This window comes from Aphanomyces astaci (assembly GCF_000520075.1).
Source record: "Aphanomyces astaci strain APO3 unplaced genomic scaffold supercont1.139, whole genome shotgun sequence".
Lineage (NCBI taxonomy): Eukaryota > Oomycota > Saprolegniomycetes > Saprolegniales > Verrucalvaceae > Aphanomyces > Aphanomyces astaci.
In genome coordinates this window covers 41,109-68,027 of record NW_009798402.1, presented here as the reverse complement: position 1 = coordinate 68,027, position 26,919 = coordinate 41,109, and the positions used below count along the sequence as shown (strand labels likewise).

Genomic DNA, 26,919 nt, shown 5'->3' with positions numbered 1-26,919 from the left:
ATGAGAGCATCAGGCGTCGCCGAAGACTACAGTGAGAAGTCACAACTGCTGGACGAGTTGTCTTCCGTTTACGACGACTGGAAGAAGCGTGACAAGTTGCGCCTGGAAGATGTTATGCGTGAGGCGGAGCGAGTCGAGACGATGGGGGCAACAATTCGTGAAGAAGCGATGCAGTCATTGGGCAAACGCAAGAAGATCGACCAAGTCGACGGTGATGCCGGCGGCGGCAACAACGGAGGCACTTTAGCCAAGATGATGAAGATGATGCATGACGACAACAACGCTGAACTGGAGTTTCGTAAGTACCAGTACGAAAAAGACCAAGAAGAGCGTGAAGCTGTGCGATCCCGCGAATATGAAGAGAGACGTATAGAACGAGAGTTACAGGCAGAGCAACTTCGATGTGACCGAGAAACTCAGGCAACTCAATTACGCATGCATCTTGAGATGATGATGAACATGATTACATCGATGAATAAATCTAAGTAATTACACTTGCATAAGAATAATTGTTTGGATTAAACGTCAATTATGTCTAAGGTGTCCAAATATGACTCCAAGCTTGGTGGATCCAACTTGAAGAATTTGCTGATTTGATTTCCTCCAAAGTAGCAACAATGACAATTTGTCAATAGCATGGCCACACACACGACTTTGGCCACTGGGGATAAACGTATCTTCGACAACCCTTTGAACGTAATAAACGCCCAAAGTGTCTTCATAACCTTGAAGTTCCACTCCACTGATTGGCGCACACGACTCATCCACTTGTTGAAGTCCCTTTGAGCGTTGCTCAATCCGTTGCCCTTGTAACCAGAAAGCAAAAACTTGAACACGCCATACGCGGGGTCGCCATAAATACACTTGCGCCAAAACAAACCAGAGTGCGCCTCGAGGTAATCCAACAAGCCACTGTACCGTAGCATCGTGGTGTCGTGGCGTCTTCCTTCGGCCGGCCCAAAGAAGTGAACACAAATCCCGTCCGGTGCAGTGACGGCTTGATAGTTCAGACAGTGCACGCGTTTGTGGCCACTGTACACTTCCTTCTGCATGTTGTTTCCGTCCATGGTCGCTGAAATCCGGCAAACTTGGACTTTGGTTCCATCAATGAATCCAAACACGTTCTGTGATGGTGAGCCCTTGCGGGCGATTGCAGCACAGTAGTCATCGATGTTACGGCTCACGAGCTTGTAGTTGAAGTACAGTAACTTGTTCCAACGGCTGTAGATTTCGTTCAGGACATGCAGGAAAACGTCGCAGAGCACTGACTGAGCGTGAACGACCAAACGTTTTGGACATGTCGAAGAAACGTGTGGGAAACGCCAAACGTGACAGCACAATGCACATAGCTTCGTCGCGTACCACACGATTTCGATTAGGAGTTATGACCACTGCTGGGAGACCCAAGAGGAAGGCCACCCTCTGCACACCGCCAACGTCAAAACGAAACTCGAGCACAGCATTCGCGTCGGACATCAAGTCGATGTTAAATCGAATGTCAGGTATGAGCGGGCGTTCGACAACCAGAGATAAAGCCAGTGCAGCCACAAAACGGCGTTGTCGCTTGGTCTTGGCGAGCGTGAAGACCAAAGCAAGGTCGTTGTGGGTAAGCACCATGTTCCAGAATGTTGTGTTGACTTTGAGTACCACAAATAGTATCCGATTAATATAAATTTATCCGGACTAGTGGCGACGGTTGGTTGCAAAATCACAAAACTCGTTGGCAGTGCACTTCTTTCCGATCGCCGATTTTGGCAGAATGTAGTGGCGTGACAGTGGACGGATGACTTGCAAAACCTCTCTATTGTTGTATAAAGATACTGAAACTGTCTCCGGATACTAGATTTCGTAAAACCCCTTATATCTCTGGATATAATTTTGGCATACAAATATCAAATCAAAATATGTCCACTTTCTGGGTTTACGAAATTTCGTGTTTCGTATCTCCAATTGTATCCGGCAGATATATTTCGTAAAACCTATATACACACATTCCTTTGATAGCTAATATGATGACAGCATCCCACGAACTAGCGTTTTAGAGGATTCAATACATTGCACAAGTCTAAAACATGCACCGATGACTGGTGCCCTACGAAAAACACTACTTTTGAAAATCCGTACTCCACGTGTTTACTACTTAAATCGATATGCTTTGACTTCAATTAATGAGCTGAATCTTGCAGTTATTTTGATAATGTATCACCTGAATATGTGTTGTAGTCAACGAGAAATTGACGAACTAAGTAAGCAAAGAGCGAAACTGATCACTGGTGCCCCACGTTACCATCAATGGTAGTATCGTTAAGTTACTTCGGTGGAAGTTATGGTCCGAATTGGGATAAATTGTAAAATTACTGTCGGCTGTGGGATTTGAACCCACGCGTACGAATACATCACGACCTGAACGTGACCCCTTAGACCACTCGGGCAAACGGACTGTACGAACAACTTGTTAATTTAATCGAATAGGTCTACTGTGCAACATATTGGCAATTTGGGCTTTTGCGATTGAGGGTGAAATCGTCGAACAAGTCGTTCATTGCACACACTAACCTTCCACGATGCAGGGCATACGCATCGACATATGATGACATCATTGGAATCTGCGATGGTGGGTACCTCGATCACAGGAAAGTAGGCGACACTGACTGTCGGTCCAAATCGACGGGCAAATTGAAGGCAGGATGAGAAGAGCGAAACCTCCGCCGATATATAAGATCAAACTTGGACTGTCGATATCGATATGAAGACGAGATCCAACAATCGAAATGATATTAACAGTAAAGTGAAATGGATTTATGATAATGTATGTAATATTTTCTTAAATCCCATCGATACGATTTCTAATCGAAAAAAGCAAAAGTCCATTGATTTAAGATTTCACAAGTGCTGGATATACCCCCTTGCTTGTGTTGGATAATATTAGTTATCCGGAATAAGGGAATACAGGTTATGTGCCATCATGAGAATTGATCAATTAACGTGTGATGTAGAGCATGTGATACGCACATGTGTTGTATGTTTTAGCTAATCAGATCGTGGCAACAGACTAGTGGATACAGTGCTTTGCAGTCAAATCGGGTCAGTGCAACTCTATCAAAATAAAATAAATCACATTTGTAGCGAAGTAGCAAGCCCTTGTTTGATTGGCTGAATATCCATTTAAATGGAATAGCCAATCGCAAACTATTTCATCTGTGATTGGCTTATCTGAGGCGTTTGAAATGCCATGTGTCGAATGCGTCAGAGCAGGAGTCGAAGAGTAATGCAACAGTCCGGATAAAGCGCACACGATTGCTGCAACCATGCCGAACACATTAACTACCCAAGCGAGCGAGAACCAGTGTTTTCGACCTGACTGGAGAATATTATAAATGAAATATATTTGCACCCACAAACTACAAGGTAAATAGGAAACTGCGAGTAACATTTCGGCATACTTTGCGTAGTTATTGTGAACAAGTCGAGCTCGGAGTAGTTAAAAAGTAGGGTCAATATTATGAATGGAACGTCAGCGTGAATGCAGTCCGTGGACTTGAAATCCCATCGGTGAGTCGACAATGTGTACGAAACCATGCATGCACACAGCAATAAAAATCTGTTCGTTGCCTTCCTTGTCATATCTGGGCAAACGAGTGGTCCACAACTTACACCGAAGCACGAAGCAGAGTTCAAATAAATGTCTTGGACATGCTTATGCGGAACATGTGGTACTATCATGTAACTGTGGAAAGTTGAAATGGGTACTTTTGTGCTGACATTTTGGGCTGTAACCGCACGACGGAAATGACTGGGAAATGACTGGTTTAAAACTACATTGTTTCAGCCAATCAGATATACTATTTATTGCACCCAACAAACTTGAACCACCATGAATTGAATTATAATATATGTGGGTGGTATACCACTATACATACAAAACCCAACAACAAGGCAATAATTGCACTGACCCGATTTGACTGCAAAGCACTGTATCTGCGTGCATTGGCTGTGATGTGAAGATGATTGTAAAATAATGGTTCACAACTCAATTTACCACCCACCTCCGAACTGAGCCTCTCTGCTTGTTTTTTTGTGTGTCGAATGATTTTGCTTAGAGTGATACATATTGCTTGGATTTACTTGATCTTTCAAGTATGGTGATCTCGTCTGCTTCATCAAAGTCTACCTCGGACTTGGCGCTTCTAGTGTTCGACGGAAAGAAGTCCTCATTTCGTGTGTGGTCCCAAAGCATTGTTAGCTACCTGGAGGGAATGGCCCTTGAGATGGTTAGGAACCAAAATCATTGCCCGAGCCTAAAATCAAATACGAGGACTGGTTGCATTGCAAGCCGCCGATTATCTCGACTGGCAAGTCGAAAGCCGTTACGGGACTTCTAAAGTTTCTGGTTATATGGGTCAATTAATTAATACGACCCAGAAACCTTTCGAAAACATCAAGTCATAGTTTGGTGAGATGAAGTCCCTCAAAAAGAACCTGAGCAATGCCCAATCTCGTCAACACCTTGGTTGCAACAGTGTGACTGATGACTTGATCATTTACATATGGCATTGTATGAATTACCCTCTCAGTTTTATGGTGCACAAACCAAGTACGACGGGTAGAGGCTAAACTTGTTGGAGTTTTTGGGTCAAAAAAAGAAACACGCAATTCTGACGATGGGAGATCAAAGTCCACGACCGGATATTCCGGTTAGTAATGCTAACTTTTCCTCCAATCAGAACCATGGGAAAGAAAAATCATCCGGAAATCTAGCCAATCAAGGCAAGCGTCATGACACCGGAAAGACGTTTTCCAAGGCAACTCCAAAGAGTCCCAAGTGCTTCTACTGTGAAGGCAAATACAACGTCCGCGGCATGGACCACATGAAGTGGGAATGCCCCAAGCGCCAGAACGACTTTCGGCGTGGCTGGGCGGAAGTTCGGTTTCGAAGAATCGCCGCGAATCGAAGATGCGGTGTCCAAGGGGCGCGATGTTCGCACCGAAGTGGTATGTGGCGCTGTCATGATGCGTGAAGAAGTGGCGTTACCTGCATCGCTTCCAAGCCGTCAAGAATTTGACCTGCCGGACATGTCCATGGTCGACATGTTTTCGTGCCCTGATGACAGCGACATGCTGTCCTACTCGCCCGCGTTGGCCGTGGACACGACGTCAACTCCTCGTGTCGAGGTGATGGCGGCATCCATACGTGACCTATGCGTAAAGATGGATCAGGTATTAAAATTACAGTGTCCGAATTTACTAACTCGTCGTGAAATGAGTAGTAGTGAATGGACACTCGATGGTGGTTGCGGTCACCACATGACCGGTGACGTTAGTTTTCTAACCAACCTAACAATGCATTCTGGATTCACATTTGCATTTGCTGGTGGTTATAAACTCGTTAATACAGACATCGGAGTTGCGAAGTTGTGGCTTGAGTCTCCCAATGGTGTAGTCCAGTATGTATTTCAAAACGTGCCAGGCGCAACGGCAAATATCCTGAGTGAAAATACTCTGAAGCGTTCGGGCTACTATATTGTTGATAGTGCCTATGCAGCGTACAAGTATGTCTTTTCAAACTGCAAGCTTCAGTTCATCAACACCTCGATAAATGGTGCTTACTTTGTCAAAAGTTGGACTGATACCGAGCGTCAAATTCGGAGCGCTCATGTAATGCGGTCCCCCGTACTAGCCCCAGTTCTCCATAAAAAACAACGAACCATGGAGTTAATCAGAGAATGGTATATTCGTTTAGGACATGTGAATACTGTGACGTTGATTTCGATGTTGACTGAGGGTATTGTCAACGGTGTTCCTCGTATTCACCCTGACTGTTTGCGTGGATTACGTATTTTGTGCAGGACATGGGTCCGTGCAAGCATCGTTGAATGCCGTACAAAGGGTTGATCGGCACTAGGCACCCCGACCCGCTTAGTTCACTTCACATGGACACTTGTGGCCCCCTTAAACAAGCTGGAATGTATGATACACTTGGACAGGTTAGGTACCACTGTTCAACTGTTGATGATGCGACATCGTATCGATGGGCTACCCTTCCCTCAACAACGGGCACCATTCCAACTAGTATCGTAGAATTTGTGAAACTCGTCCAGCGTCAGTGTGATAGTGTCGTACGTCGAGTGCGTTCTGATGGTGGGACTGAGTTTAACAACAAATCACTTCTAGGATTTTTCGGAAACTCGGAGTGAAATACGAGAAGTCAAATCAAAACTCATCGGAAGAGAATGACTCTGTTGAGAAGGACCATCAAAGCAAGTTTGCCAAGGTCAGGTGAATGCTATTAGATGCTGACATGCCGTCAAATGGTGGCCTGAGGCACTTATGTATGCCACGTACCTTAAAAATAGGACATCATCTCACAGACTTGATGACAAAACACCCTTCGATGTACTACATGGTGAAGTACCTGATGTGAGTAATATCATACCTTGGGGAGCCATCTGCTATGCGCATATTTCAAAGGAATTACGAATGGACAAGAAATTGGAAAGTCGTGTGTTAAAATGTCGCCTTTTTGGTGTGGAAGAGGACTACAAAGGATATCGTCTGCTGGATATACATAATAATTCTGATTTCGAGGGATGTCACCTTTGACCACGAACACGCCCGAGCGATTGCAGAGAAAGCATACGCTGACGTGGCAACCCCATTGACTAGCACTGAACTTCGTGCTGTTGACCTACTTCAACCACCAGAAAGTCATGAAAGTGGTTGTCAAAGTGAATCTAATTTTGTGTCACCCGATTACGCACATTCTGACTCGTCTGTGGATATCGCTATTTCATCCTGTGCACTGGCAGACGTTCCGGTTGAGCATCATTTAGACGTAAATGATCACACTACAGAACTTAAATTGGATGGTAAACGAAGTATCCTAACAATGTGGAGCGATATACAAATCATTGACATTCTCATAAACGTGCTCGTTCTGCTGATTCTAGTGTTAGTGGGAACAATTCGTTCGTCGAGGACACCACTGTTCAACCGCTTCCTCGTCATGTACGCAGTAAGGTAAGCCATCGCATTACATTGATTATAATTGTAATGCGTCGTCTCGAAGTCATCGCGACGAGGTCGTACTTCCTGACGTTCACCCGCGAGTTGAGCATCTCGATTCCAGTCAAGCCCTAAACCTCCTTGAAGTTGGACTACAACAACTGGAAAATAATGTACTAGTTCATGACGTCAATGTTGGACATATCTCCAATCAACCAATTGATTCAAATCGTATCCCAATTCCACGATCATTAAAAGAAGCATTATCTGGAAATTATAGCTCTCAATGCCGTGCAGCAATTGACGATAAATGCAATTCGTGTATTGACAATGGTACATGGAAATTGTGTGAACTTCCACCTGGGCGGCAGGCTCTGCCTACCATTGAGTGTTTACCGTGAAATACCACTCAAATGGTACACTTGACAGATTCAAAGCCCGTCTTGTAGCACAAGGCTGTCACCAAGAATACGGAGTAGACTGCGATGATGTATACGCTCCAGTTGCTCGCTTTGAATCCTGAAGACCTGTTCTAGCCATCGGTGTTATCTTTGACTGCATCATAAAGCAAATGGACGTACGCACCGCGTGTTTGAATGGTGCTATTCACCGGGTACTGAGTTGTACATGCGACAAGCCCCCGGGTATATCAAAGGTCACGACAAACATATGGTCTACAAACTGATCAAGATAATCTACGGACTCAAATATGCGCCACGTATTTGGTACCAAATGCTACATGAGGTCCTGACATCCATCGGTTTTTAACATTGCAGCAAGGAGTACTGCTTGTACAGTATGTTCAAAAAGTGGGAGATAGTGGAATTGATTGGATTATTATACTGATTTCCCTCCCTGTTTAGAACGGCAAAATCGAACAGTTTGCACAGTATATTAAGTTTTGCAGTTATACTTTTATGGAACACTACTTTGGCATGGCTACTGTATGCACTCGATGTTGCTTGACTGATCGAAACGAATGGTTGACCAATACGGTATGAAAAGTACAATCAAGTCATGCTGCAGTACCTGGGCAGAATAAAGTGATGTTTCTTTACTGTTATTACGGTGCTGTTCCTGGCTTGTTGTGCCGCAATATTAGGCGTTAACGTTAGTGGAGAAATTTTGCTGAGGATTCGTCAATGTGGTTGACTTGGAATCGTTACGATGCTACTGTACCGTACACACGTCCCATTGTGCAACTCATATTGTCAAAGCACGAGTTGAAAGGCCTACATTCCTCAACATAAGCTTACATGGCATTGGCCACTTGTAAGATGACTCTGAAGTTATCAAGTTACGATTGATACTGCCGCTCGTGCTCCTAAGCCACCCTCTTCGAGATCGCAATGGACCATGATTATATGCTGAGCGTATCTCCATTCCTGGGCCTTGATGGCGTAAATGATTCAAGTTGGCGGCACATACAGTACTGGCACGATGAGTCAACCATTGAAGAAACCTCGATTTCATATATATTATTAGTTTATAAAAATTATCGAAAATAGCCCGTTCGAAACTGGGAGGAAAATCAGTAGTTGTCTACGTTGACGATCTCACCATTCTCGCAAAGATCCAAGTTTTATGTGATAACAGTCCACGACAGCACCGAGGAAACTTAACGGATCCTTATCCGGTTTCATCAAGTGTGAAAGTACGCGTCAGAGGCAACAAACTGCGTAAAACAATAGCAAATTTTGGCACCAAATTACAAAAACTTATGCAATTATACAATTTCAAAGTCCTAAAATCCAGCGTCGTTCGCTGAGTCTTGAGAAGTCGAACTGGACTCGGTACCGTCCGATGCGTCGCCTGCCACTTCATTGTCCTCTTGGTAGTTGTCGTCGTCAACGATTGACACATGTCTATGTGGATCTAACAGGTCGTACTCGGCCTTTCGAATGCAACCAAAGATAGAGTGCGACGTCAAGTTGGTGCACGCTGCATCCAGCCGCTGGCCAACTTCCTGAAATGTTGTGTCGTCTTGGTACTGTCTTCCTACGTTTCCTTTTATGATAGCACACACAACATCGATAGGATGCAAGTTGGAATGACGTGGAGGGCTGAATTACACTTCGTGACCGGCAGCTTCAGCCATGACGACTGTCACCGGTTTGATCCCGTCCATAAACGGTTGAATTTGGCCCACAACACGACTTCAAGTCCGATGGCGTCCAATCTAGGCCGAAGCGATCACAAGGTATCTGTAATTCGACCTTCCGCGATCGGAATGCCGGCGTCTCAGCGGGACGGCATTTGAGGTAAGCTGCGTTGCCCATCACAATAATTGTGTTTTGTAGATTACGTGCTGCCAGTTCGTCTAGCAATCGCTGGAACCACGTGAGGCAATACTCGTGATTAAATATGCCGTGGTAGTCCTTGGGTTGTTTGGCCGACACCAACGACCTTGTCATAGGCAATGAAGATTGAATTTTCCCCGCCGCCATCAACGATTGCTCCAATGAAGCAGTATCGCTTGCCTTTGTGCTTGGCCTTTGGCTGAATATCCAACTCGTCGGTAGGGTCATGCAGCAAAATGTTGTTTTTGTTGTAGTGATGATGAAAAAAGCTTTCGTCTGTGTAGACAACTTTTCTGCGGTTGCGTGGATCGTTATGTTGCGTGGCTGCGCACATACGTCTGACATATAGGTCACGCAACAAGGTGTTCTTTTAAGTCAACGCCAGGGAATTTTTCCCCTTCTTGTTGCCACGGTTGTAGCCACAATGCAAAAGAAACCGCTGGACATTCCGCAATGCAGATTCGGACGCCAGCTTGTCCGTGCGGTCGACCAGAAGGACACCACTGTTTGCCAAATGCGACAATACATCGATAGCAACAACACGAGCTCGAAGTTGCCTCTTCTCGCGGACAAACTTTTGGACGGACGATATGACATCGATCGTTCGTGGGATGCGTGTTGATTTGGCGGTAGTGTTGGTCGGTGTAGAAGCAACAACGATAGATTTTGATTCATTGTAGTCCTTCCATACACTCTGTACTTGTCGTTTACCACGACCAAGCATCACTGAGATTTGTTTTGAGATGTCGCCAGTTGTGTGGTTAGTTGCATGTTCGAGCCGTAGATGCGCGTGCAGACGTAGTATATCCAGTCTTTCATCCCTCGACAAGATGCGGCTTCGATTTGCCTGCACAAAGCTCATCGAATGCCGCGGGTAGATGTCATGCTGTCGACCAAAACGAACTTGAAATACATGGAATCAGTAAAATCAATGGAGCCAGTGCACCATTATATAATAGTGGTGATGGAAATTTTAAAACCTCTACCATATTATATTGGATTTCGACGATCAAAATATGATTAATTATAGGTGATTCGATTTCTTTTAAAGTTACATATATGACAGGATATGTTGTTTCAAAGTATTTCAATGCCAGCTTTTTTATACGCATGTTTTGGGGTAAAATACTGCAAAATCCGGCATTTTTTCAGTGAATGCCAGCTTAAGCTCCCTCGGTGCTGTCGTGGACTGTAAGTTACAATCTCAACTGAGCCAAAATTTTAAAATGAAAGATTTAGGCGATCTCAATTACATAAGGTAACGCATCGAAATCGCGAACACTTTTTGGGTCGTGTCAAGTCTAATTTTTGATGCAACATATCTCTGGAAATCCGTGGAATTTCGCAAATCTAAAGGCATGGTAGGAAAATATAATTCGAGCACTATTTTATAGTTCCTATTAGATCATAAAACAACTGAATGTGTTGTTTGTAATGGATTATTGAGGCAGTCATAAAAGTCGGAATGACTGGTTGTGATTTTCTAAATCGCGAACAGCGTGTATCTTGATTTTAGTATTGAGGAATAAAAATATGCACAATTTATGTTTATTTTATTGCTGTTCGCGATTTCGATGCGTTACCTTAAGGTGATTCATGTAATTTCCGCCCACCATGTAATTTCCGCCCAGTTGGCAGCCAATCACAATCATCGAACGAAGATGATTGGATAAAATCAGGTACTCAGGTAAATAATACCCTTAGCATTTAATATTTGATTTCTTTCATATCGCATGTAATCTCATAATTACAATGGCTTATAAATAGAATACCTTGTACACTTAATAAATATTACTATTAAGAGGTTCTGAGAATTTCGGTGGTCAAATCTGTCATACATTATTCAAGTCAAACACCTGGGCGGAATTTACATTTACATAGGAAAATTACAGAATTGAAAAATTCGTCGAGCAAAATGGACAAGCGATACAACGATGGTTCCTGCATAAACTAATAAAGCTCCTCATGACCTTGAGAATGCATGTTTTTGCAGCATCATCACACACACGGGCGACGAGTTACGAGACTTCAAAAGTAGGACAAGCTGGGCGGAAATTGCATGAAACACCTTACTCAAAATTCGTGTAACGAGGAATCGGTCGCAGAAAACGATGGCACTTTCACAAGAAAAGTTCATTAAGGATCTCAAATATTTGAGTTGTTACAATAGTTGTTATTGGGAAGCAGTCCTGAGAGCTCTAACAGACTTGAAAGAGACGTCTGCATATGGATTTCTAATTGACGGAAAGCAAGCAGATGTTTCCTTTGAAGTCTACGCAGACGCAAGTTTCGCGACTCAACAAAAAGAGTGTAAATCCATCACTGGTTATCTTGTCATATTTGCTGGAGTCTGCATCTCGTGGTGCAGTAACAAGCAAGCTTGTTTTTCAGCTTCTACTACAGAATCTGAGTTGGTTGCATTAAGCGAAGGCGTTAAAGAATTCGAGTGGGTCCGTCATCTTCTTATAGAGATGGGATTTCAACCACCATGCCCCATAGTTATCTGGTGTGATAGCACAGCTGCAATTGACATTATTAATAATCCTGGAAATCACAAGGCAACTAAGCACATCGAGACAAGGTATCTATTTGCTCGAGACTTAGTTGAGAAAGAAAGAATCAAAGTCCAATACAGCAAGACAGAGGAAATGCTCGCAGATCTTCTAAAGGAGGCACTACCTGTCCAGCAATTCGAGTTCTTTCGCCATGCCATGGGAGTTCGTAACTTGAAGAAGAATCATGTGTGACTTACGCCTGTTGCTGCACGTTGTCCACCTGTGTCACCCAACTGGACAAGTGGGATTGTCGGATAATACTATTTATCCGGAATAATGGAATACAGGTTATGTGCCATCATGAGAATTGATCAATTAACGTGTGATGTAGAGCATGTGATACGCACGTGTGTTGTATGTTTTAGCCAATCAGATCGTGGCAGCAGACTAATGGCTATCTGCGTGCATTGGTTGTGATGTGAAGAGGATTATAAAAATAATGGTTCACAACTCAATTTACCACCTCCGAACTGAGCCTCTCTGCTTGTTTGTGTGTGTCGATTGATTTAGCTCAGCGTGACACGCATTGCTTGAATTTATCTGATACTTGCCATGGGAATTTGTTGGAAGCAAGCTGGATGTAGACTCGACCGATGTTTTCAACGCTTCAAGACCTTGTTTGGGAACGTATGGAAAAGCAACGTCAGGCATTCATTCATCGCTGCTGAAAACTGTGCAACTAACGTGTCAATTGAGGTGAAATTTGAGGTACCTGTTTGGGGTGCTATTCACAAAAGTTCAACTTGGCATGAGTCCTGCCTCTCGGGCTTCGTGGACAAGCTATCGGTGGTTGATTAGCTGTGATGCGCCTTCGTCGGCTTCGTCCAGCTTGCAAACTTAAATGCTTCACGCATTTCAAACATGAAAGACGAAACGTCACGCTTGTATTCTAGGCGATGACTTTGATTCCAAGAAGCAACATATCACGTAGAAACCGAACCTTGCCCAAGAAGTCCTACCACTCCGTATACCGACTGAAGAATAGATCGCAAGGAAAGGTACCTACTACAGTGTACTTTCAGGGTCATGTTTGACTCATGGACTCACCAAATGGCCACGATACATGTCCTGTGCGTGCGACGAATGACGTGTTTGACATCAAGGCTACACCAACGGACTTTGTCGACCATGGTTTAAGTCGCTAAATGAAGTACATGCACCTCGTCGTGGAACTGTCAGATACATGCTGTCCACCTTGAAATTGTTACGAAAAAACTATTATAGATATGCAATTTCCCCTTGGCGTCGTTGGGCCTTGACATTGTTGATAATCCTTCGAAATAACTAAAAGCGTCATTGTATCCATATGCATCATGCATCCGTACGAACCACGAGTTTATAAGGCATGCATGTAACGTGAGTTGAGAGAATCGCTAACTTGTACCAATTCTCAGAAGTTGTTCGTAAACCGGCACTATATTAGGGTTATACGAAGCACATGCACGTGCTATTGTATGAGACATAATGTACTTGGAGAGGGATATTTGTCATATGCGAAGCACGTGCTTGTTTGCTTCCCTAACTAGGGTCAGACCTAGGAGATCGATTTCGTACAGAAGGCTGTGCTTTGTGCGCTTACCCAAAGGTGTCATCGTAGGCACACATGATACTTCGCACACTATTGTAGAGTACATCACCATCGTAACCTCGTTCCATATTTCTTTCGGAAACACCTAGCCAATCACTGTTGACTACTTTTGCTGGAAAAACGTAGGACTCCCGCCAACAAACTTCATGTAAAACAAAGCACGTGTTATTGTGCTTACGAAAATTTTGGGAGGTGACTGGATGCCACGAAAGTGTCATAAAATGGCCGTTTTTCGAAGAAAAAACCCCAAAATCGTAGTATTCCATTTCTCGAGGTATTGTTCTTCTGGATTACATCAAGTTAAAAAAATATATCAAGTTAAAAAAATATACTTAGGGGAAGTTCCAAGTAGTTTTCAGAAACAGCATGAGCCAATCAAAATCGATTTACCTCTTTTTTTCACGATTTAGAAAAAGACGTCAAGGACCTCTTTTTCTACTTTTGGTATAGTGAGTTGCGTAAAAAGTCGAACACAAGAGGTAAAAAAGTAGGAAACTGTACTTGGTACCAAGTTTTCATTTTGCTAAAAATATCTACTACCTCTGTCCGGAATTGCTTGCCTCAATGCCATTTTCAAGAGTTTTGTTTTGTGAATGCAGCTCCATCAAGATAGGGTTTTGTTTAATCAAATGGCACACTTTTAAATAGGTATTTTGAGAGGCATCCAACGATGTGAGAATGCAGCACTATTTCAGAATACCCTAAAAGATATCCGGGAAATTAAATGGGAATGATAGTCAATTTTCACTGCATACGAGCATCTCCAACTGTGTTTTTATTTCAATTTCAACTCGAAGTTACGGATATAGAATAGAAACTCTTGCACTATCCGGAGGGTTTGTTGTTATTTCACGCGAAAATGGAAATTCTGCATAACATAATTTCTAGAATATCCGGATAATGCCAAAATAGCAACCGTAAAAACGAAGTTTGACTTTAACCTATGCTTTAGCAATAGGTTAGAATTTACCGTTGGAGTTGCTCTAACACGTAAAGTTTTTATAATCTAATGTTTGAACATTGAGATGAATATCGGATATTAAAGGTTTACGGTGTATTTGTGGTAAAGTAATTTCCCCCCAAACTTGTATAAACCGATAAAGTGTACCGTAAAATGGCATTGAGACAAGCAATTCCGGACAGATGTAGTACTTGGAACAGGCCCTTACCGCATCTATCTATTTTATAGCGTAATCAAGATTGTACAACTTTTTCATGGAGGTTTGTGTATACCTTGAAGTCTTTCACTTCACAGTTCGCGGCAGCAACGAACTGCTGTTCTTTTTTCGCCTTCATACCCGACCCGCCCCCCACACGAACTAGGTGTAAAGAAAAAAGAGGGGTCTAAAACCCGCTTTTTCAGTAAAATCGGGCCCTTTAAAATTGTCAATCAGAAATCATACGATTGTGGATACTTCTTTTCTCCTTTTTGTCGATACTTCTTTTCACCTTTTTTTCATGGATATGAATGATACTGTGGGAAATTTCACGTTATTTTTACGGGATATGAGACTTTAGAATTTTTTTGCAGATCTGCCTGGAAGATTGCACGTTTTATGTATCAGTCGAAAATGTTTCGAACGTTTGATTTTTTTATTGGCACTTTGATTAGAATAACGTAGCACTTTGACCGGGAAAATGTGTATTATGACTCTTAGCAACGTTGCCGACAAAGCAGCGGACAACGGTTATAATATCCGGTAATCCTGTTTCCGGATACGGATATTGGTTGATATTATACGAGCTGTTGTATTGGTTTTACAATAAAGTTGCCCTTTGATTGGCGGAAATTTGTCAAAATCCATACTTAATCAAGTATAAATATAATCAAGTGTAATATATCTTTAAACCAGTAAATGACTGGCTTCCTGTATACCTGCCATATTTCCAATTTGATCATGTCAATTCGGAAATAGTTATACAAATAATCAATACAAGGGACTTCACGAACTCACCTTGCAGAATATCAAAAGAATGAGTTCGTGTCAAAAATCGTTAGTTTCCGAAATGACCAAGTTACTGATTATTTACTGCACCACTGATCAATAACATACTTGATGAAAAAATCAACGAATTTAGAGGCCAAACTACTAGAAGCTCATGAAGGAAGCCTCGAGATACGACCGATCACGAATGGTCTGGTCTTGGGGGCGATTAAGGACAGCGTTGGCGTTGATGGGCATTGCGATGCAAATTTAATTGTGGGGTCGGCACGAAGTTGGTTGACTTGCCAACCTGACGGGCATTTTGATTTATTTTGGTGGCAAACATGTAGTTAAATTTACGTATAGGGGTTGTTGAAAGTCAAGTTGTTTAACAGTAAATAGCTATGCCAAACTTAATCTCCTTAAATAGTACATTTTGACGAATCTCTGCAATAGCAACTTATCGTCCAGCCTCTACATGAAAACAACTCATTTTAGATAATTCTTGTTGGTCACATTTTTATACACGTTTAATTGATATAGCGTGTCACAGTAGTGGAAATTATGCGGCGTTGTTCGGAAGTACATGCTACATTCAGCAAAGACTGCTAGCATCAATCTGAATGGCAAAGCTCACTGCACACATAGGTGCCCTTATGAATACTCCTTCGAATGTATTTAATCGTATTTTTGCCTTTGGTACTTCGAGATTGAGGAAGGTATTTGACCTCGTAAATCGACAGTACCATATGTGAAGAATCAGCAACACCATTACTTCCCAATTGCCAACGTAATACGGATAGTTGTCAAACTTCAAGTCAGACATACACCAATTGATCAGTTGCTCAATCTATGACCAAGTGATCGGTTATAATATATACACCCCCTATTATATACCAGTACCATATATGTCTGTCAACGAACAGTAAGGCATAAATTCATCCCAAGATCTAATGTATCTGTCAAATTAGCCTTTTGAAATATTCAATTAGTTATACGATGTCACGTTCCAACTCTTCATGTAGATGTAAATGTGATGGCAGGATGCTACATTAGTCTAATTTGGCTGTATAACATGCACTACTAGTACTTACTGTGGAATTCATGTTATTGCCTGTCAACTATCAGCTACAGTACCTTCAGAATGAAACGACTAAGACTGAAGTTGGAGTAGCACGTAAACGGGCCATTGCCGTTTTCGCGTTTGTGTTTGGTTGTTCGAGTAGTGGTTGCAATTCCACCGGCGGTAAAACCACGGTCGTCGCTGGGGCATCAAACACTACTGCACCATAAAGGTACAGCATGTTGTGGCGCCTAGTGTCACCGGATGCATAGCAAGTTCGCGTTTGGAGGTCGTCGATCGGAGCGTCATTGTCTGCCGACAAAATAAACAGGCAGCACACAAGAGCCAGAAACTCGGCGCTCGGTGAAAACGATTTGCCCAGGTAGCAATAGGGCTGTGGGACCTTCACTAGAAACGCCTCTGCTTCATACAATGAGTCAATTAACGCCACAACAGTTACAATGGAAGATTCTTCCTGCGGCCAGGAACACTGACGCGTCGCTTCGGCTCCTGTGTCGCTGGACAGTCGTCGGCTTTTCGATTTGCTTGCTTCATGTAAATTTTAACATTGACGACTAGCAAAAAACATATTTATTACTTCAACAAAACACGATTGGTTGAATGTTCTGTTAACTGTGCTGCCGTGCTGGGAGCTCATCGTATACCTTTACGGCAAGACGACGATGCTTCGAAACTTGAACCTCGAGGGTCTTCTCACACGCAATTACGTGTCGTTGCAGGTCGTGAACCTGATATTCCAAGACATGTCTTGGGACATCGATGGACAGCACGGAGTACCGGCGGTCGTTGGCGAGTCTCCAGGAGGTGTTTTTGGCTAATTGAAGACATTTTTGGCGCATCTGAATTAACTTTGACGGGGGAGGGTGGAGTGCTCAATCCAATTCGCTCAGTTCACAACGTAGGTCTAAATACTCAGATGATCGTTGCTGCCCTTCATCGGCAAGTAGCAAATCTTGTACTTTTTGCCTTGAAGCGACTCACACTGTACAAAGTGTAGTCGCCAGGGTGTGCTTTAAGAATTCACCGCCAGCCATGCCAAAAACGCCAAAATTCCCCTGTTCCATCGCTGAGTTCGCGAATACCAGGTAGCTGAGCAACAAGCGACGGGCAGAGGCCAGCATGCTTGGAATCCATGAGTGTAGACGTCGTCAAAGCAATAATGATGGAGTGATCTGTGTCGCTCACGAGGTTCTATTTCTGATGCACATGCGTATCTTGCATCAGGTCATTAAAGTCCGCACGCACTTGCTGATCAGAGTTCGAACCAGTGTCGAATGACTGTACGTTACATTGAATGACTACCAAAATTCTCGCAAGTGCTTCTCGCATCTAAATTTGTGAGTCTGGAAAACGCATGTTTTTTAAACCTACGAGGGCTGCGCACAGAAAAAGAAACCTTGGCGCCACCATTATTCACACAAAACGAAATCGAATCATTGATACAATTGGACAAAACAAATTTCATACTCAAACTCGATTGATTCAAAATTCTTGGTGGTGGATCGTCGTAGAGTTGCACGTAATTATTTTGATCTCGCCTTGGGCACGGAATGTCAAAAAGGGCATCATTAAATTGCAAAACGTGTTGTGGAGAACAAAACAAGCGGTGACGACGCAGACGGTACGGTCGAGAGTGTTTTCTTTCATGGGAGTCTTCAATATTCGAAACCGTTCCATGAGTCGCCCGAAGGCACATTCGACTGTCATTCTGGTGCTGGAGTGCTTAAAGTTTAAATTCTTTTGCATACTCGACAGTTTTCCACCCTCTTTGTGCGGCAAAAATGGGGTAATCAACCATGGAAGCAACGTGTAACCGGCATCACCAATGGTAAAGCAGCCCACGGGTATTTTATCACCAATCGTTCGGCCTAAATTTAGCGACAAGCATTAGAAGTGATTTTGCAGCGTAATGAAAATCATGAATTGACTGACCTAATTTTGACGTTTTCCATATTTTTTATTGGAGTATGATCCAGGACGAATTTCCATGGAGAAAAACTTCAGCTTAGCATCGACCAGAACTTGGATGTTGAGGGAGGGGTCGCCGTTTGTAAAAACTGTCGAAATAGCCAGGCCGATAAATGTCGACCAAGGTCGCATCGACAGCTCCAACAAAACCAGGGATGTTTTGTTTGGAAAGAAATTCCATTTTAACTTGGACCCAGTCTGACGCAGCCTGGGGCAGTTTTATCCATGATTTTGCATAGGCAGCCAAAATTGTGATAAAATGATGCACTGTTTCCACACACCAGGACTTTGAGATGGCAAACGCAGCACCAGTTTCGCGATATACACCCTCGGAACCAAGAAAGTAGGGCAACACCGCAAACTTTGTTTCAAACGAGTGGGGCGACGAACGACGGCATAAATCGGGCTGAACAGCACGAAACCATGACACAAGCCAAGAAAAGGTACCTTAGCTACAACGGAGATCGGTCTCGAACCACTGATTAAACTGCGGCTTGTCGAGCTGAGGTTGGGAAAGAGTAATTTGTATTGGAATATATTCATTTAAAAGAATAAAATAAATTCTTCTGAAGTCTCTTCAAAAGAATAAATAATTCGTTTGCACTTCGAGAGAGAATAAGTATTGTCCTGGACCGCTACATCAAAATAAGTATTGAGTTTTCGAGAATTATTCTAACCTCCATTCAATTCAAAGTGCTGTAAACAAAGGCCATTCATTTCCGTGCAAATCGAATGCAACCACAGCCATAAACTTCACACATAGTTACAATCAAACCAAACAAACAAACACAATTCATTTTCATGACCAACGACAATAACCAACCAGTGCCCCTTCGCGGAAAACAACTCGCCGAGGTGTATTTTACACGTACCTTGCCTGAATCGACACTTTGGCTCTGTAAATATGAGAAGCGCCGCACACAAAACGGCACCGACGTCGCACATTGAGCGCGAACACCTCGAGTACCTCAAATATGACGCCGCAGCCCCGATTTCGGAGCAGAATCTGTTCATGCCCATGTCTCACGCAGTGTACGGTTGGCCGACCTGGATTACGTCGTCGCTGTTGCCCTTCAACTTTTGTGAAAACGACATGGCTCGCCGCTACTCGAACCTTGGTCCCATCAGCAACAAGACGCTCATGAAATGGATGCACCAAATGTGTCGTTGGTTGGAAGCGAAGCTAACGAAGACCTTGCCCGAGTCGTTTGCATGTGTATTTGATGCCTGGACAAGTGGGTCGACACATTACGTGGCGGTCTTTGCGTCGTTCCCAAGTGATTCGTTGCGTGAATACAAGAATGTGTTGCTCGAATTGTTGCCGATAAACGACGAAGATTCATTAGAGAGGTTTTGCAACCGTCCACTCCCATTCCCAAACTGCTAAAATGCTTCGGATTGTGACAATTGCGGTGGCAGTGGCAGCGCCCAGATTTGCGTTTTGCGACTGTCCACTTCCGTGAAATTCATCCGTATAATTAACCGGCTGATTTGAAAGCGCGCGAACACTTTGGCACCAGCGTCGTTCAGTGTGGCTGATGGTTCTGACGCAAATCGAGCTCCACCAGCTCCTGCCCTTGGCCCGTACAAGTCAACAACGCCGACGTATCCTCCTGCTGTGTGCCCTGGCCTATGTGGAACGTCCTCTTGTACCGGACATAAGATTCAATCTCAACCGTGTGCCCGATACAATGCTCGTCTTGACTTTCGTTTTGACGTTGCTGGAATAAAGCGCCTGGGATACCTGCTCGGACTACCTGACGTTGTCATAACCACACAACGCTATCGTGTCAACCGGGACGAGGCAATGTGCATTGTCCTGGGACGCCTGGTGTTTCCGACGCGCCTGCACACGATGTCTCGCACGCTTGGCTTTGGCAACAAGTCCCCAAACCTTCATGACTTCGCCATTCTTTGCTTCGAACGGTCTCTCCGCGTTTACCTGCCGAAGCAGCATGATATCTTCTTGTTCCGTGTACAGGCGGCGCTTGTTGGGTGTTTACATGACGGGTCCAATCGGATTTTGCTGCTGCCACCACTCAAACCCGCCTTGCAGGTTTGCTTGGAGGGTGCAATAAGATCCGATTGGACGCGACTTGGAAACACAGGCCCAATCAAAGTCCACCAAGTTCGCAGTGGACGGGAACAGCAGTCCGTGAGATTGCCACATCTCAGGGATTGGCGATTTGATCTGGCAGGTTCCATTGCGAGTCCACAACAAATTGCACAGGTAAACTTCCGGTTTTGTCACCATCTGACTTTCGGAATGGAAGTGGACGGTTGCAAAACCTCTCTATTGAGTGCTACAGCCTTCCTGGAGTTTTTTCGACTTTGTCCTCGATGTGTACGGCAAACAGCACCGGAATATGGTGACCTTGATCGGCGATAATTGCACCACGAACCGTGCATTTGCTCGCTTAGCTGGCATCCCTATGGTGGGTTGTGCCTCTCATCGGTTCAACTTGTTCGTCGGTGATGTTCTAGCCGACTATGAGGACCTGCTGTGTGCTGCACACGCCATCACGAAGAAGCTGTAGAACATCATTCCCGCTGCCAAGCTTCGCCGGTTGACACCAATGTGTCCCAAGCAGCGCAACAAGACACGATGGAGCTCATCGGTCGCCACGTTGGCTCTATATGTCGAGTTGAAACCATTCGTTCCCAACCCGGGCTAGACGACATTGATATGCTACTGCTTAACGGCCGACATTAGTCACAGTGAAAACATTGTACTTGTCCGCAGCACCGCCCAGCATGGTAGCGACAACAACGCACACGAAGGGTATCGTATATGCCGCAGCAACAACAGCGATCTGGTCAGCCTGCATTCGACAGTTCCAGTAGTAGATCATAGACATGAACGATTGTGTTCACCGACCATAAAATCAGGCAACATCCGAATATTGTTTATCCGTACAGACATGAAGCACCTCGGACATGAAGTGAAACGTTCCCCGACGAGGCCCTAAACACGTTTGACTGTGAGTTGAGACAGCGCAAAATACTCCTTAACTCAATAAGCCCTTTGAAATATAATTTCCAAAATGTTCCTATTTCAAATCGATTTGGAGATTCAAGTGCTGAATCTCCCTCAGCTCCAAATCGGAGGAATTTAGAAAAAGACGTGAAGGATCTCGTTTTCTACTTTTAACATAGTGAGTGGCGTAAAAAATTCGCAGAAGGTACTACTCTGGTCCACAAAAATGCTGACATTTGTAAAATCGTCCTTGAATATCACTTGATTTTTGTATCGGAAGAATTAAACTTGATGTTTGTATTGACTCTTGATAAGTTATATGTTGAGTAGATTCCAACTCGGACCATTCCGGATAGTTTCGAACTAATAGCAATTTGTATACACCTGTTTAAAATAATACCTTAATGATACCTTTGAAAAAAGTACACTCTTCAGCATTTTATACATTTCAAGCGTTGGATCGGACTTGGCGCCGATGGCGAGGAACCGTCTGCTGCTCGTGCTGATATGCCTTACTTACAGACCACGGATACTGTTGTGCGAAGATCAGTTCAATAGCTCCGTGACTCTTTTGTCGGAACCAAGCTCCCTCCTCCCTGTATTTCTACTAGGTATTCGCACACACTCCATCGCCCCAGCTCCTCGCCGTGCTTCGCGACTTTAGACGACCCTAACAAGGTGCAAAGGACTCTAAACATGACTAGGGTATAGCCAAGATGCTTTGTGGTGCCTGGAGGGTGCGTGTGGCGTCAGAAGTGTAGTCATAAACTTTGTACACTTCATAATTCTCTGGTCGTGAAACATGAAACTTTGGTGCCAGATATATTTTGAACCACAACTCTGTTGAATGCGCATTTATAGTCCAATCAAAGCCCTTGGTTTCCTCAATTCGAAAAGCCAATCAGATTGTGCATAGCTCCAATTGAAAGTAAAAGTCAGGATTATTCCGGACCAGAGTAGTAAAAAAGTAGGAAACTGTACTTGAAACCACTATTTCATTTGCTAAAAGTATCTACTTGGAACTAGCCCTTATAGGGGAGTTCCTAGTATTGTGCTTTTCACCCAATTTGCCCATTGTTTTATCGCACTAATCAATGGATGACAAAATTAAAACCACACGTTAAACAACGCAAATCGAGAGTCTGGCACATGAGCTAAATATAGACAGGTCGTTATTTACTGGACCATCTCACTCGCAAAGTGGACGTGACCAATATGGAGCGCGATCGATTGAACGTCGCGTTCCCATCGTGTTGAATCTTGTTACGCTACGTCGTAAGAGTCCAAGTGTGAGGCGAACGGCGTCAACTTCAATGCCATAAACTTGGACAAGCACAACACATCTCCAACGCATGTCGATGCTGATCATTGTAAAACAAGTTGAATAAGATAAAACCGTGCACCTCCACCAATTCTTAGCCAATCAAAGCAGTTATAATTCAACGCGAACGGTAAAAATACTTCATCTTGCATCCGTAAAATCACGGGGAGTGCCGTAAATATAGGATGAGTTTTTATTAAAGCATGGTTTTAGACCTGGATTAGCCAAAACAGGTGAAAAGCACAATAGTTTTCAGAAATAGCATGAGCCAATCAAAATCGATTTACCTTTTTTTTCAACGATTTAGAAAAAGAGTCAAGGACCTCTTTTTCTATTTTTGGTATAGTGAGTTGCGTAAAAAATCGCACAAAAAGAGGTAAAAAAGTAGGAAACTGTACATGGATCCAATTTTTAATTTTGCTAACAGTAAAAATATCTACTAAAACTGGATCCAAGTACAGTAGGAAACTGTACTTGGATCCAATTATTAATTTTGCTAACAGTAAAAATATCTACTGGAGTACTTGGAACTGGCCCTAACGAAGTTTGCAACTTGACACCAACTTTTCCATTTTAAAAAGGAAAATTAATTGTCCGCTGTGGGATTTGAACCCACGCGTACGAATACATCACGACCTGAACGTGACCCCTTAGACCACTCGGGCAAACGGACTTATCTTCCTTGATAAGTTATATATATTTATTTAAGCCCTAAATATATTAATTGTACCTACTCGGGGCACTTTGGAATGGCGAACCTCAAGGATTTGCGGTTGCGGGTGGCATCGTCGGCAGGGTCGTTGTCGGCACAGATTTTCCACATTGCAGGGCACTTGCATCGACATGGCGTCATCACTGGCATTGGGAAGGCCTTGCTCAAGGGTAAGTACCCTCCAGACAATCGTTGTTCGTAACCAGCAGCACGAATGTATCGTAGAGATTGTCTTTCAAAAGGATGTGCGAGGCCCTAAGCTCGTGGATAGTCTATTGACGAGTTCGGACGAGCATTGGCTCAAGTTTCTTCATCGACTGATCGGTTCGTTCCTTGTGTCCTTCCTCGTCATCCATGATCTTGTAGACGTGGAAACGCTTAAGCTGTTCGATTCGTTGTACTTGACATGATCCTGTAGACGTGGAAACGCTTAGCTGTTCGATTCGTTGTACTTGACATGATCCTGTAGACGTGGAAACGCTTAAGCTGTTCGATTCGTTGTACTTGGACTGCGGCTTGGAGCACGGCAAGGCGATCTCCCGTCAAGAGCGCGAGGAGAACGACATGCTCAACCAAAAGGTGTCCACTTCTCACGCTTATCATGTGTTCTCATGAGTCCCAGTCGCTTATCTATGGGGAAGTGGACTACCTGGCGTTCCTTTCGACTTTGAGGAAGATTCCCATTCAGCCGGGTTGGACCTTTGTCGATCTGGGCAGCGGCACCGGTCGAGCAGTGTTCATCGCACGACTCAACTTTGACTTTTCTCGGTACTGTGCATGTCCATCTTATGTCCATAAACATGATTCCAGGTGCACGGGCATCGAGATCCTGCGCGGCCTCCACGACGCCGCCGCCGACGTCTGCTCCAACTACAACGAGTTCGTCCGGTCCGTGATCAGCACGACCCGCTCGCCCCTGGACGCATCCTTCTTCCACAGCTCGCTGCTCGACCTGGACTGGGCCCACGCCGACGTTTGCTTTGCCAACTCCACATGCTTCGACTCGACGCTCATCGCCGAGATGGCGGACAAGGCGGCGAACATGCGGTCTGGAAGCTACTTGATCACATTCACCAAGCCGTTGCCGCCCGACACTCCCTTTGACATCATCGACAAGGAGCGCCGCAAGATGAGCTGGGGCCCCGCCACCGTGTACATCCATCAACGCCGTTAATTAGTAGTTTGGACGATTGTTTAGTTAGTTTTTTTGCCCAAAATGTATACTAAATGACAATACCGCTTGTCAAGACACTTGGGCCGCCCACGCTTGGACTTAATGCGACAGAGTTTACTTAGCTGTAACCCCTAAACCCCGCTTGTATCGTGTAGAGTCGTCAACTCTAGTGGTCTGCGATACAGGGTATGTACATGTATTCTGACCATATGGTTTGCATATATTTGCACTAGATAGGACATCTCACACTGCAAAACGACTACGGAGCCCCCTTCGTCTAACGTTAGTGTATCGAGCTATGATTAGTATTGATCTTTGAGCTTGGTAGTTGTGGAGTTAGTGTAGCTATTAATAGTTGTGACTTCATCTACTAGCTACCGCAGCCGAAGCTTGAGTTGGTTGATGGTCTTGTCAACGGTATGCAAACTGGACTCAATCTCGGCCTTGCGCCTTCTTGAGTGCATGGTTCGGAAACCCATTTGGTCGAGCTTGGAGTACTCTGCGTGCAGAGTTTCCCTCTGGATATGCCAGTGCAGCAGCTGCCCCTCCAGCTCCCGTCTGGCCACGACGTCGTCCTGGAACGACTGCTTCTCCGTAGCAAATGGCGCGTTGAATTGGACTCGATTCGGAAACAAGTCGGCGCTGGTACTAGTTACGGAAGGCCGGTCGTAGCTGAGCAAGTTGCGCACGTTCGTAGAGCTGTTCAGCTCATCTGCCTTGCGACTGGTCAACTGGCCAAACCCCAAATCTGCCAGCGATTTGGGTCGTTCTTTTCCTGCAAGCTGCATGTCCACTGGCAGTCCGGTACTTCTTGAAGTCTTTTCAGGGGAAAGCGCAGTGGGCAGCAGTGCAGGGGGGGGTGACGGAGGCACTGGAGGTCGCACTTCCAGAGGGCTGCTGCTGCTGTTGGTGCTCCGACGACCGAGTTCAAATTGCACTTTGGCGTAATCTTTGCGCATCCGTTCCATTTCCAGTGCATTTTGCCTGAGTTTGTCCTTGAGAGTATCGTGCGCGACGGAAAGATCGTGGAATTGTTCATGCAGAGTCCGAAGTTCGTGGGATTTGGCAGTCAAGGCGTCCCCGTCAACTTGACTTGCTCGCTCTTTTTGTGCCAACTTTGCAACCAAGTTGTCCACTTTGGCCTAATCGCACGCGAAGTCACGACCTTATTCTATATTGAGCACTTGTATACCTCCAAGATAGAAATGATCTTCTTCTGGTCAATGTCTTCATCGCGTAGAGCTCGCACCTACCCCATCGTGATGGTTTTGTATGAGTTACGAGTATTTTTGTACCTACCTGGGCTGCTTTTACTTGGAGTTGCTCTGTGAGTGCATTCTGAGCTTCCTGCACCTGATTGCGCAGTGTATATTGAGTTTGCTCCAGCGTGGCCACCTACCAATACATATCGTCATCTTTTTCAGTGGTGTACACCATACTGTATATAACTACCTACCTACCTACCTGTGCGAGTGTCGTGTGAAGCTGGGCTTTGAGTCTGGACTGGTCGTCCTCCACTGACCGAAGCTCCACCGCGTGGTTACTGGACATGTCATGCAGCCGAACAGTCATTGCCTTGAGTTTCATCTCCAGCGTTGAGCACTTGGACTGATGCTCCATCTCACGACTTTCTAGCTCCTGGATCTTCGACTGCAATGCAAGGAACATGGCAGGGGTGTCATTGGGTGCAGTTGTGACAGTTCTGACAGTCTCAACTGGCCCAATAGGGTCGACGGCTTTGGCTGGAGGTATGTCTTCCTTGAACATATCCAGCAACGATATCGAAGGAATACGATGGGCATCCGGTGGAAACGTTGAGAGGGGCTGACGATGTAACACGGCGTGCTGCGGGGTCATCACGGAGTCCATGGGAACTCGCAAAACAGCTCGGATGGTCGGGTGCGGTGGCGGCGAAGATGTCGTTGTTGGCATAGAGGTGAGTGGTTCGGGCACGGCTCGGCGCTGTGGGGGAAGGGTTACCGGAAAGACCCACGACGACGATGACTGCAACTCTAACTCCACTGGAAGGTAAGAAGCCTCCCTAGTCGAGTTCGTATCGGATGTGAGGTCGAGGTGGTTGGTCGCAGGCATTGGATTGTGGGGGCTATGTGCATCTGAAGCCAGGTCCTGCAGGCTAATCACCGATTCCATGTCATCTGCATACTCCCTTGGTCTGTACTCGGACAAACACAGGCTTCGCCAAGACACACAGTCATCGTCGTCGCTCCAATACTCGGACATCGTTTCGATGCTGCTTGCAACTTGTCCCTTCAAGATCGTATTATCCGGAATTTTCATTTTATCCGAAAATGC

The 26,919-nt window shown here is 44.6% G+C and overlaps 6 protein-coding genes and 2 non-coding genes across 9 annotated transcripts; 3 read left to right on the top strand and 5 right to left on the bottom strand.

Moving 5' to 3' along the window:
• H257_18151 (hypothetical protein) lies at positions 1-446 on the top strand (the record flags this gene model as incomplete). Its single annotated transcript, XM_009847161.1, has 2 exons — positions 1-367; positions 421-446. The coding sequence occupies 2 exons, from the start codon at positions 1-3 to the stop codon at positions 444-446; spliced, it is 393 nt and encodes a 130-aa protein (XP_009845463.1).
• Positions 447-518: 72 nt separating this feature from the next.
• On the bottom strand, positions 519-1,617 carry H257_18150 (hypothetical protein; the record flags this gene model as incomplete). The annotated part of the gene is made up of 2 exons (XM_009847160.1): positions 519-1,221; positions 1,289-1,617. 2 exons carry the CDS (start codon positions 1,615-1,617, stop codon positions 519-521), a joined length of 1,032 nt encoding a protein of 343 aa, XP_009845462.1.
• Positions 1,618-2,358: 741 nt separating this feature from the next.
• Positions 2,359-2,440, bottom strand: H257_18149. Its single transcript has one exon. It is a non-coding gene; the product is annotated as a tRNA-Leu (tRNA).
• Positions 2,441-8,746: 6,306 nt separating this feature from the next.
• On the bottom strand, positions 8,747-9,416 carry H257_18148 (hypothetical protein; the record flags this gene model as incomplete). Its single annotated transcript, XM_009847159.1, has 2 exons — positions 8,747-9,000; positions 9,308-9,416. The coding sequence occupies 2 exons, from the start codon at positions 9,414-9,416 to the stop codon at positions 8,747-8,749; spliced, it is 363 nt and encodes a 120-aa protein (XP_009845461.1).
• A 9,910-nt stretch (positions 9,417-19,326) lies between these two features.
• Positions 19,327-20,959, top strand: H257_18147 (hypothetical protein; the record flags this gene model as incomplete). Its single annotated transcript, XM_009847158.1, has 4 exons — positions 19,327-19,772; positions 19,842-19,894; positions 19,943-20,478; positions 20,732-20,959. 4 exons carry the CDS (start codon positions 19,327-19,329, stop codon positions 20,957-20,959), a joined length of 1,263 nt encoding a protein of 420 aa, XP_009845460.1.
• A 2,352-nt stretch (positions 20,960-23,311) lies between these two features.
• Positions 23,312-23,393, bottom strand: H257_18146. Its single transcript has one exon. It is a non-coding gene; the product is annotated as a tRNA-Leu (tRNA).
• Positions 23,394-23,469: 76 nt separating this feature from the next.
• H257_18145 lies at positions 23,470-24,683 on the top strand (the record flags this gene model as incomplete). 2 transcript variants are annotated; one of them, XM_009847156.1, is made up of 5 exons in its annotated part: positions 23,470-23,602; positions 23,658-23,756; positions 23,902-24,011; positions 24,055-24,200; positions 24,243-24,683. In XM_009847156.1, 5 exons carry the CDS (start codon positions 23,470-23,472, stop codon positions 24,604-24,606), a joined length of 852 nt encoding a protein of 283 aa, XP_009845458.1. In that variant the 3' UTR covers positions 24,607-24,683. The 2 variants fall into 2 exon arrangements, with proteins under 2 accessions (XP_009845458.1, XP_009845459.1); XM_009847157.1 differs by having other exon boundaries at positions 24,055-24,683.
• Positions 24,684-24,913: 230 nt separating this feature from the next.
• H257_18144 (hypothetical protein) lies at positions 24,914-26,871 on the bottom strand. Its single transcript, XM_009847155.1, has 4 exons — positions 26,071-26,871; positions 25,906-26,001; positions 25,799-25,855; positions 24,914-25,748 (listed from the first exon to the last, which is right to left on the bottom strand). Exons 1-4 carry the CDS (start codon positions 26,845-26,847, stop codon positions 24,981-24,983), a joined length of 1,698 nt encoding a protein of 565 aa, XP_009845457.1. The 5' UTR covers positions 26,848-26,871; the 3' UTR covers positions 24,914-24,980.
• Between the last annotated feature and the right edge of the window lie 48 nt (positions 26,872-26,919).

What these genes read in the sequence shown, in the direction of transcription:
- H257_18144 (XM_009847155.1), bottom strand. Translation starts at nt 26,847, where the DNA reads ATGTCCGAGTATTGGAGCGACGACGATGACTGTGTGTCTTGGCGAAGC. An exon ending in TTCACACGACACTCGCACAG is followed by an intron (nt 26,002 to 26,070) that starts GTAGGTAGGTAG and finishes ATGTATTGGTAG; the next exon opens with GTGGCCACGCTGGAGCAAAC. An exon ending in AGATCATTTCTATCTTGGAG is followed by an intron (nt 25,749 to 25,798) that starts GTATACAAGTGC and finishes GCGTGCGATTAG; the next exon opens with GCCAAAGTGGACAACTTGGT.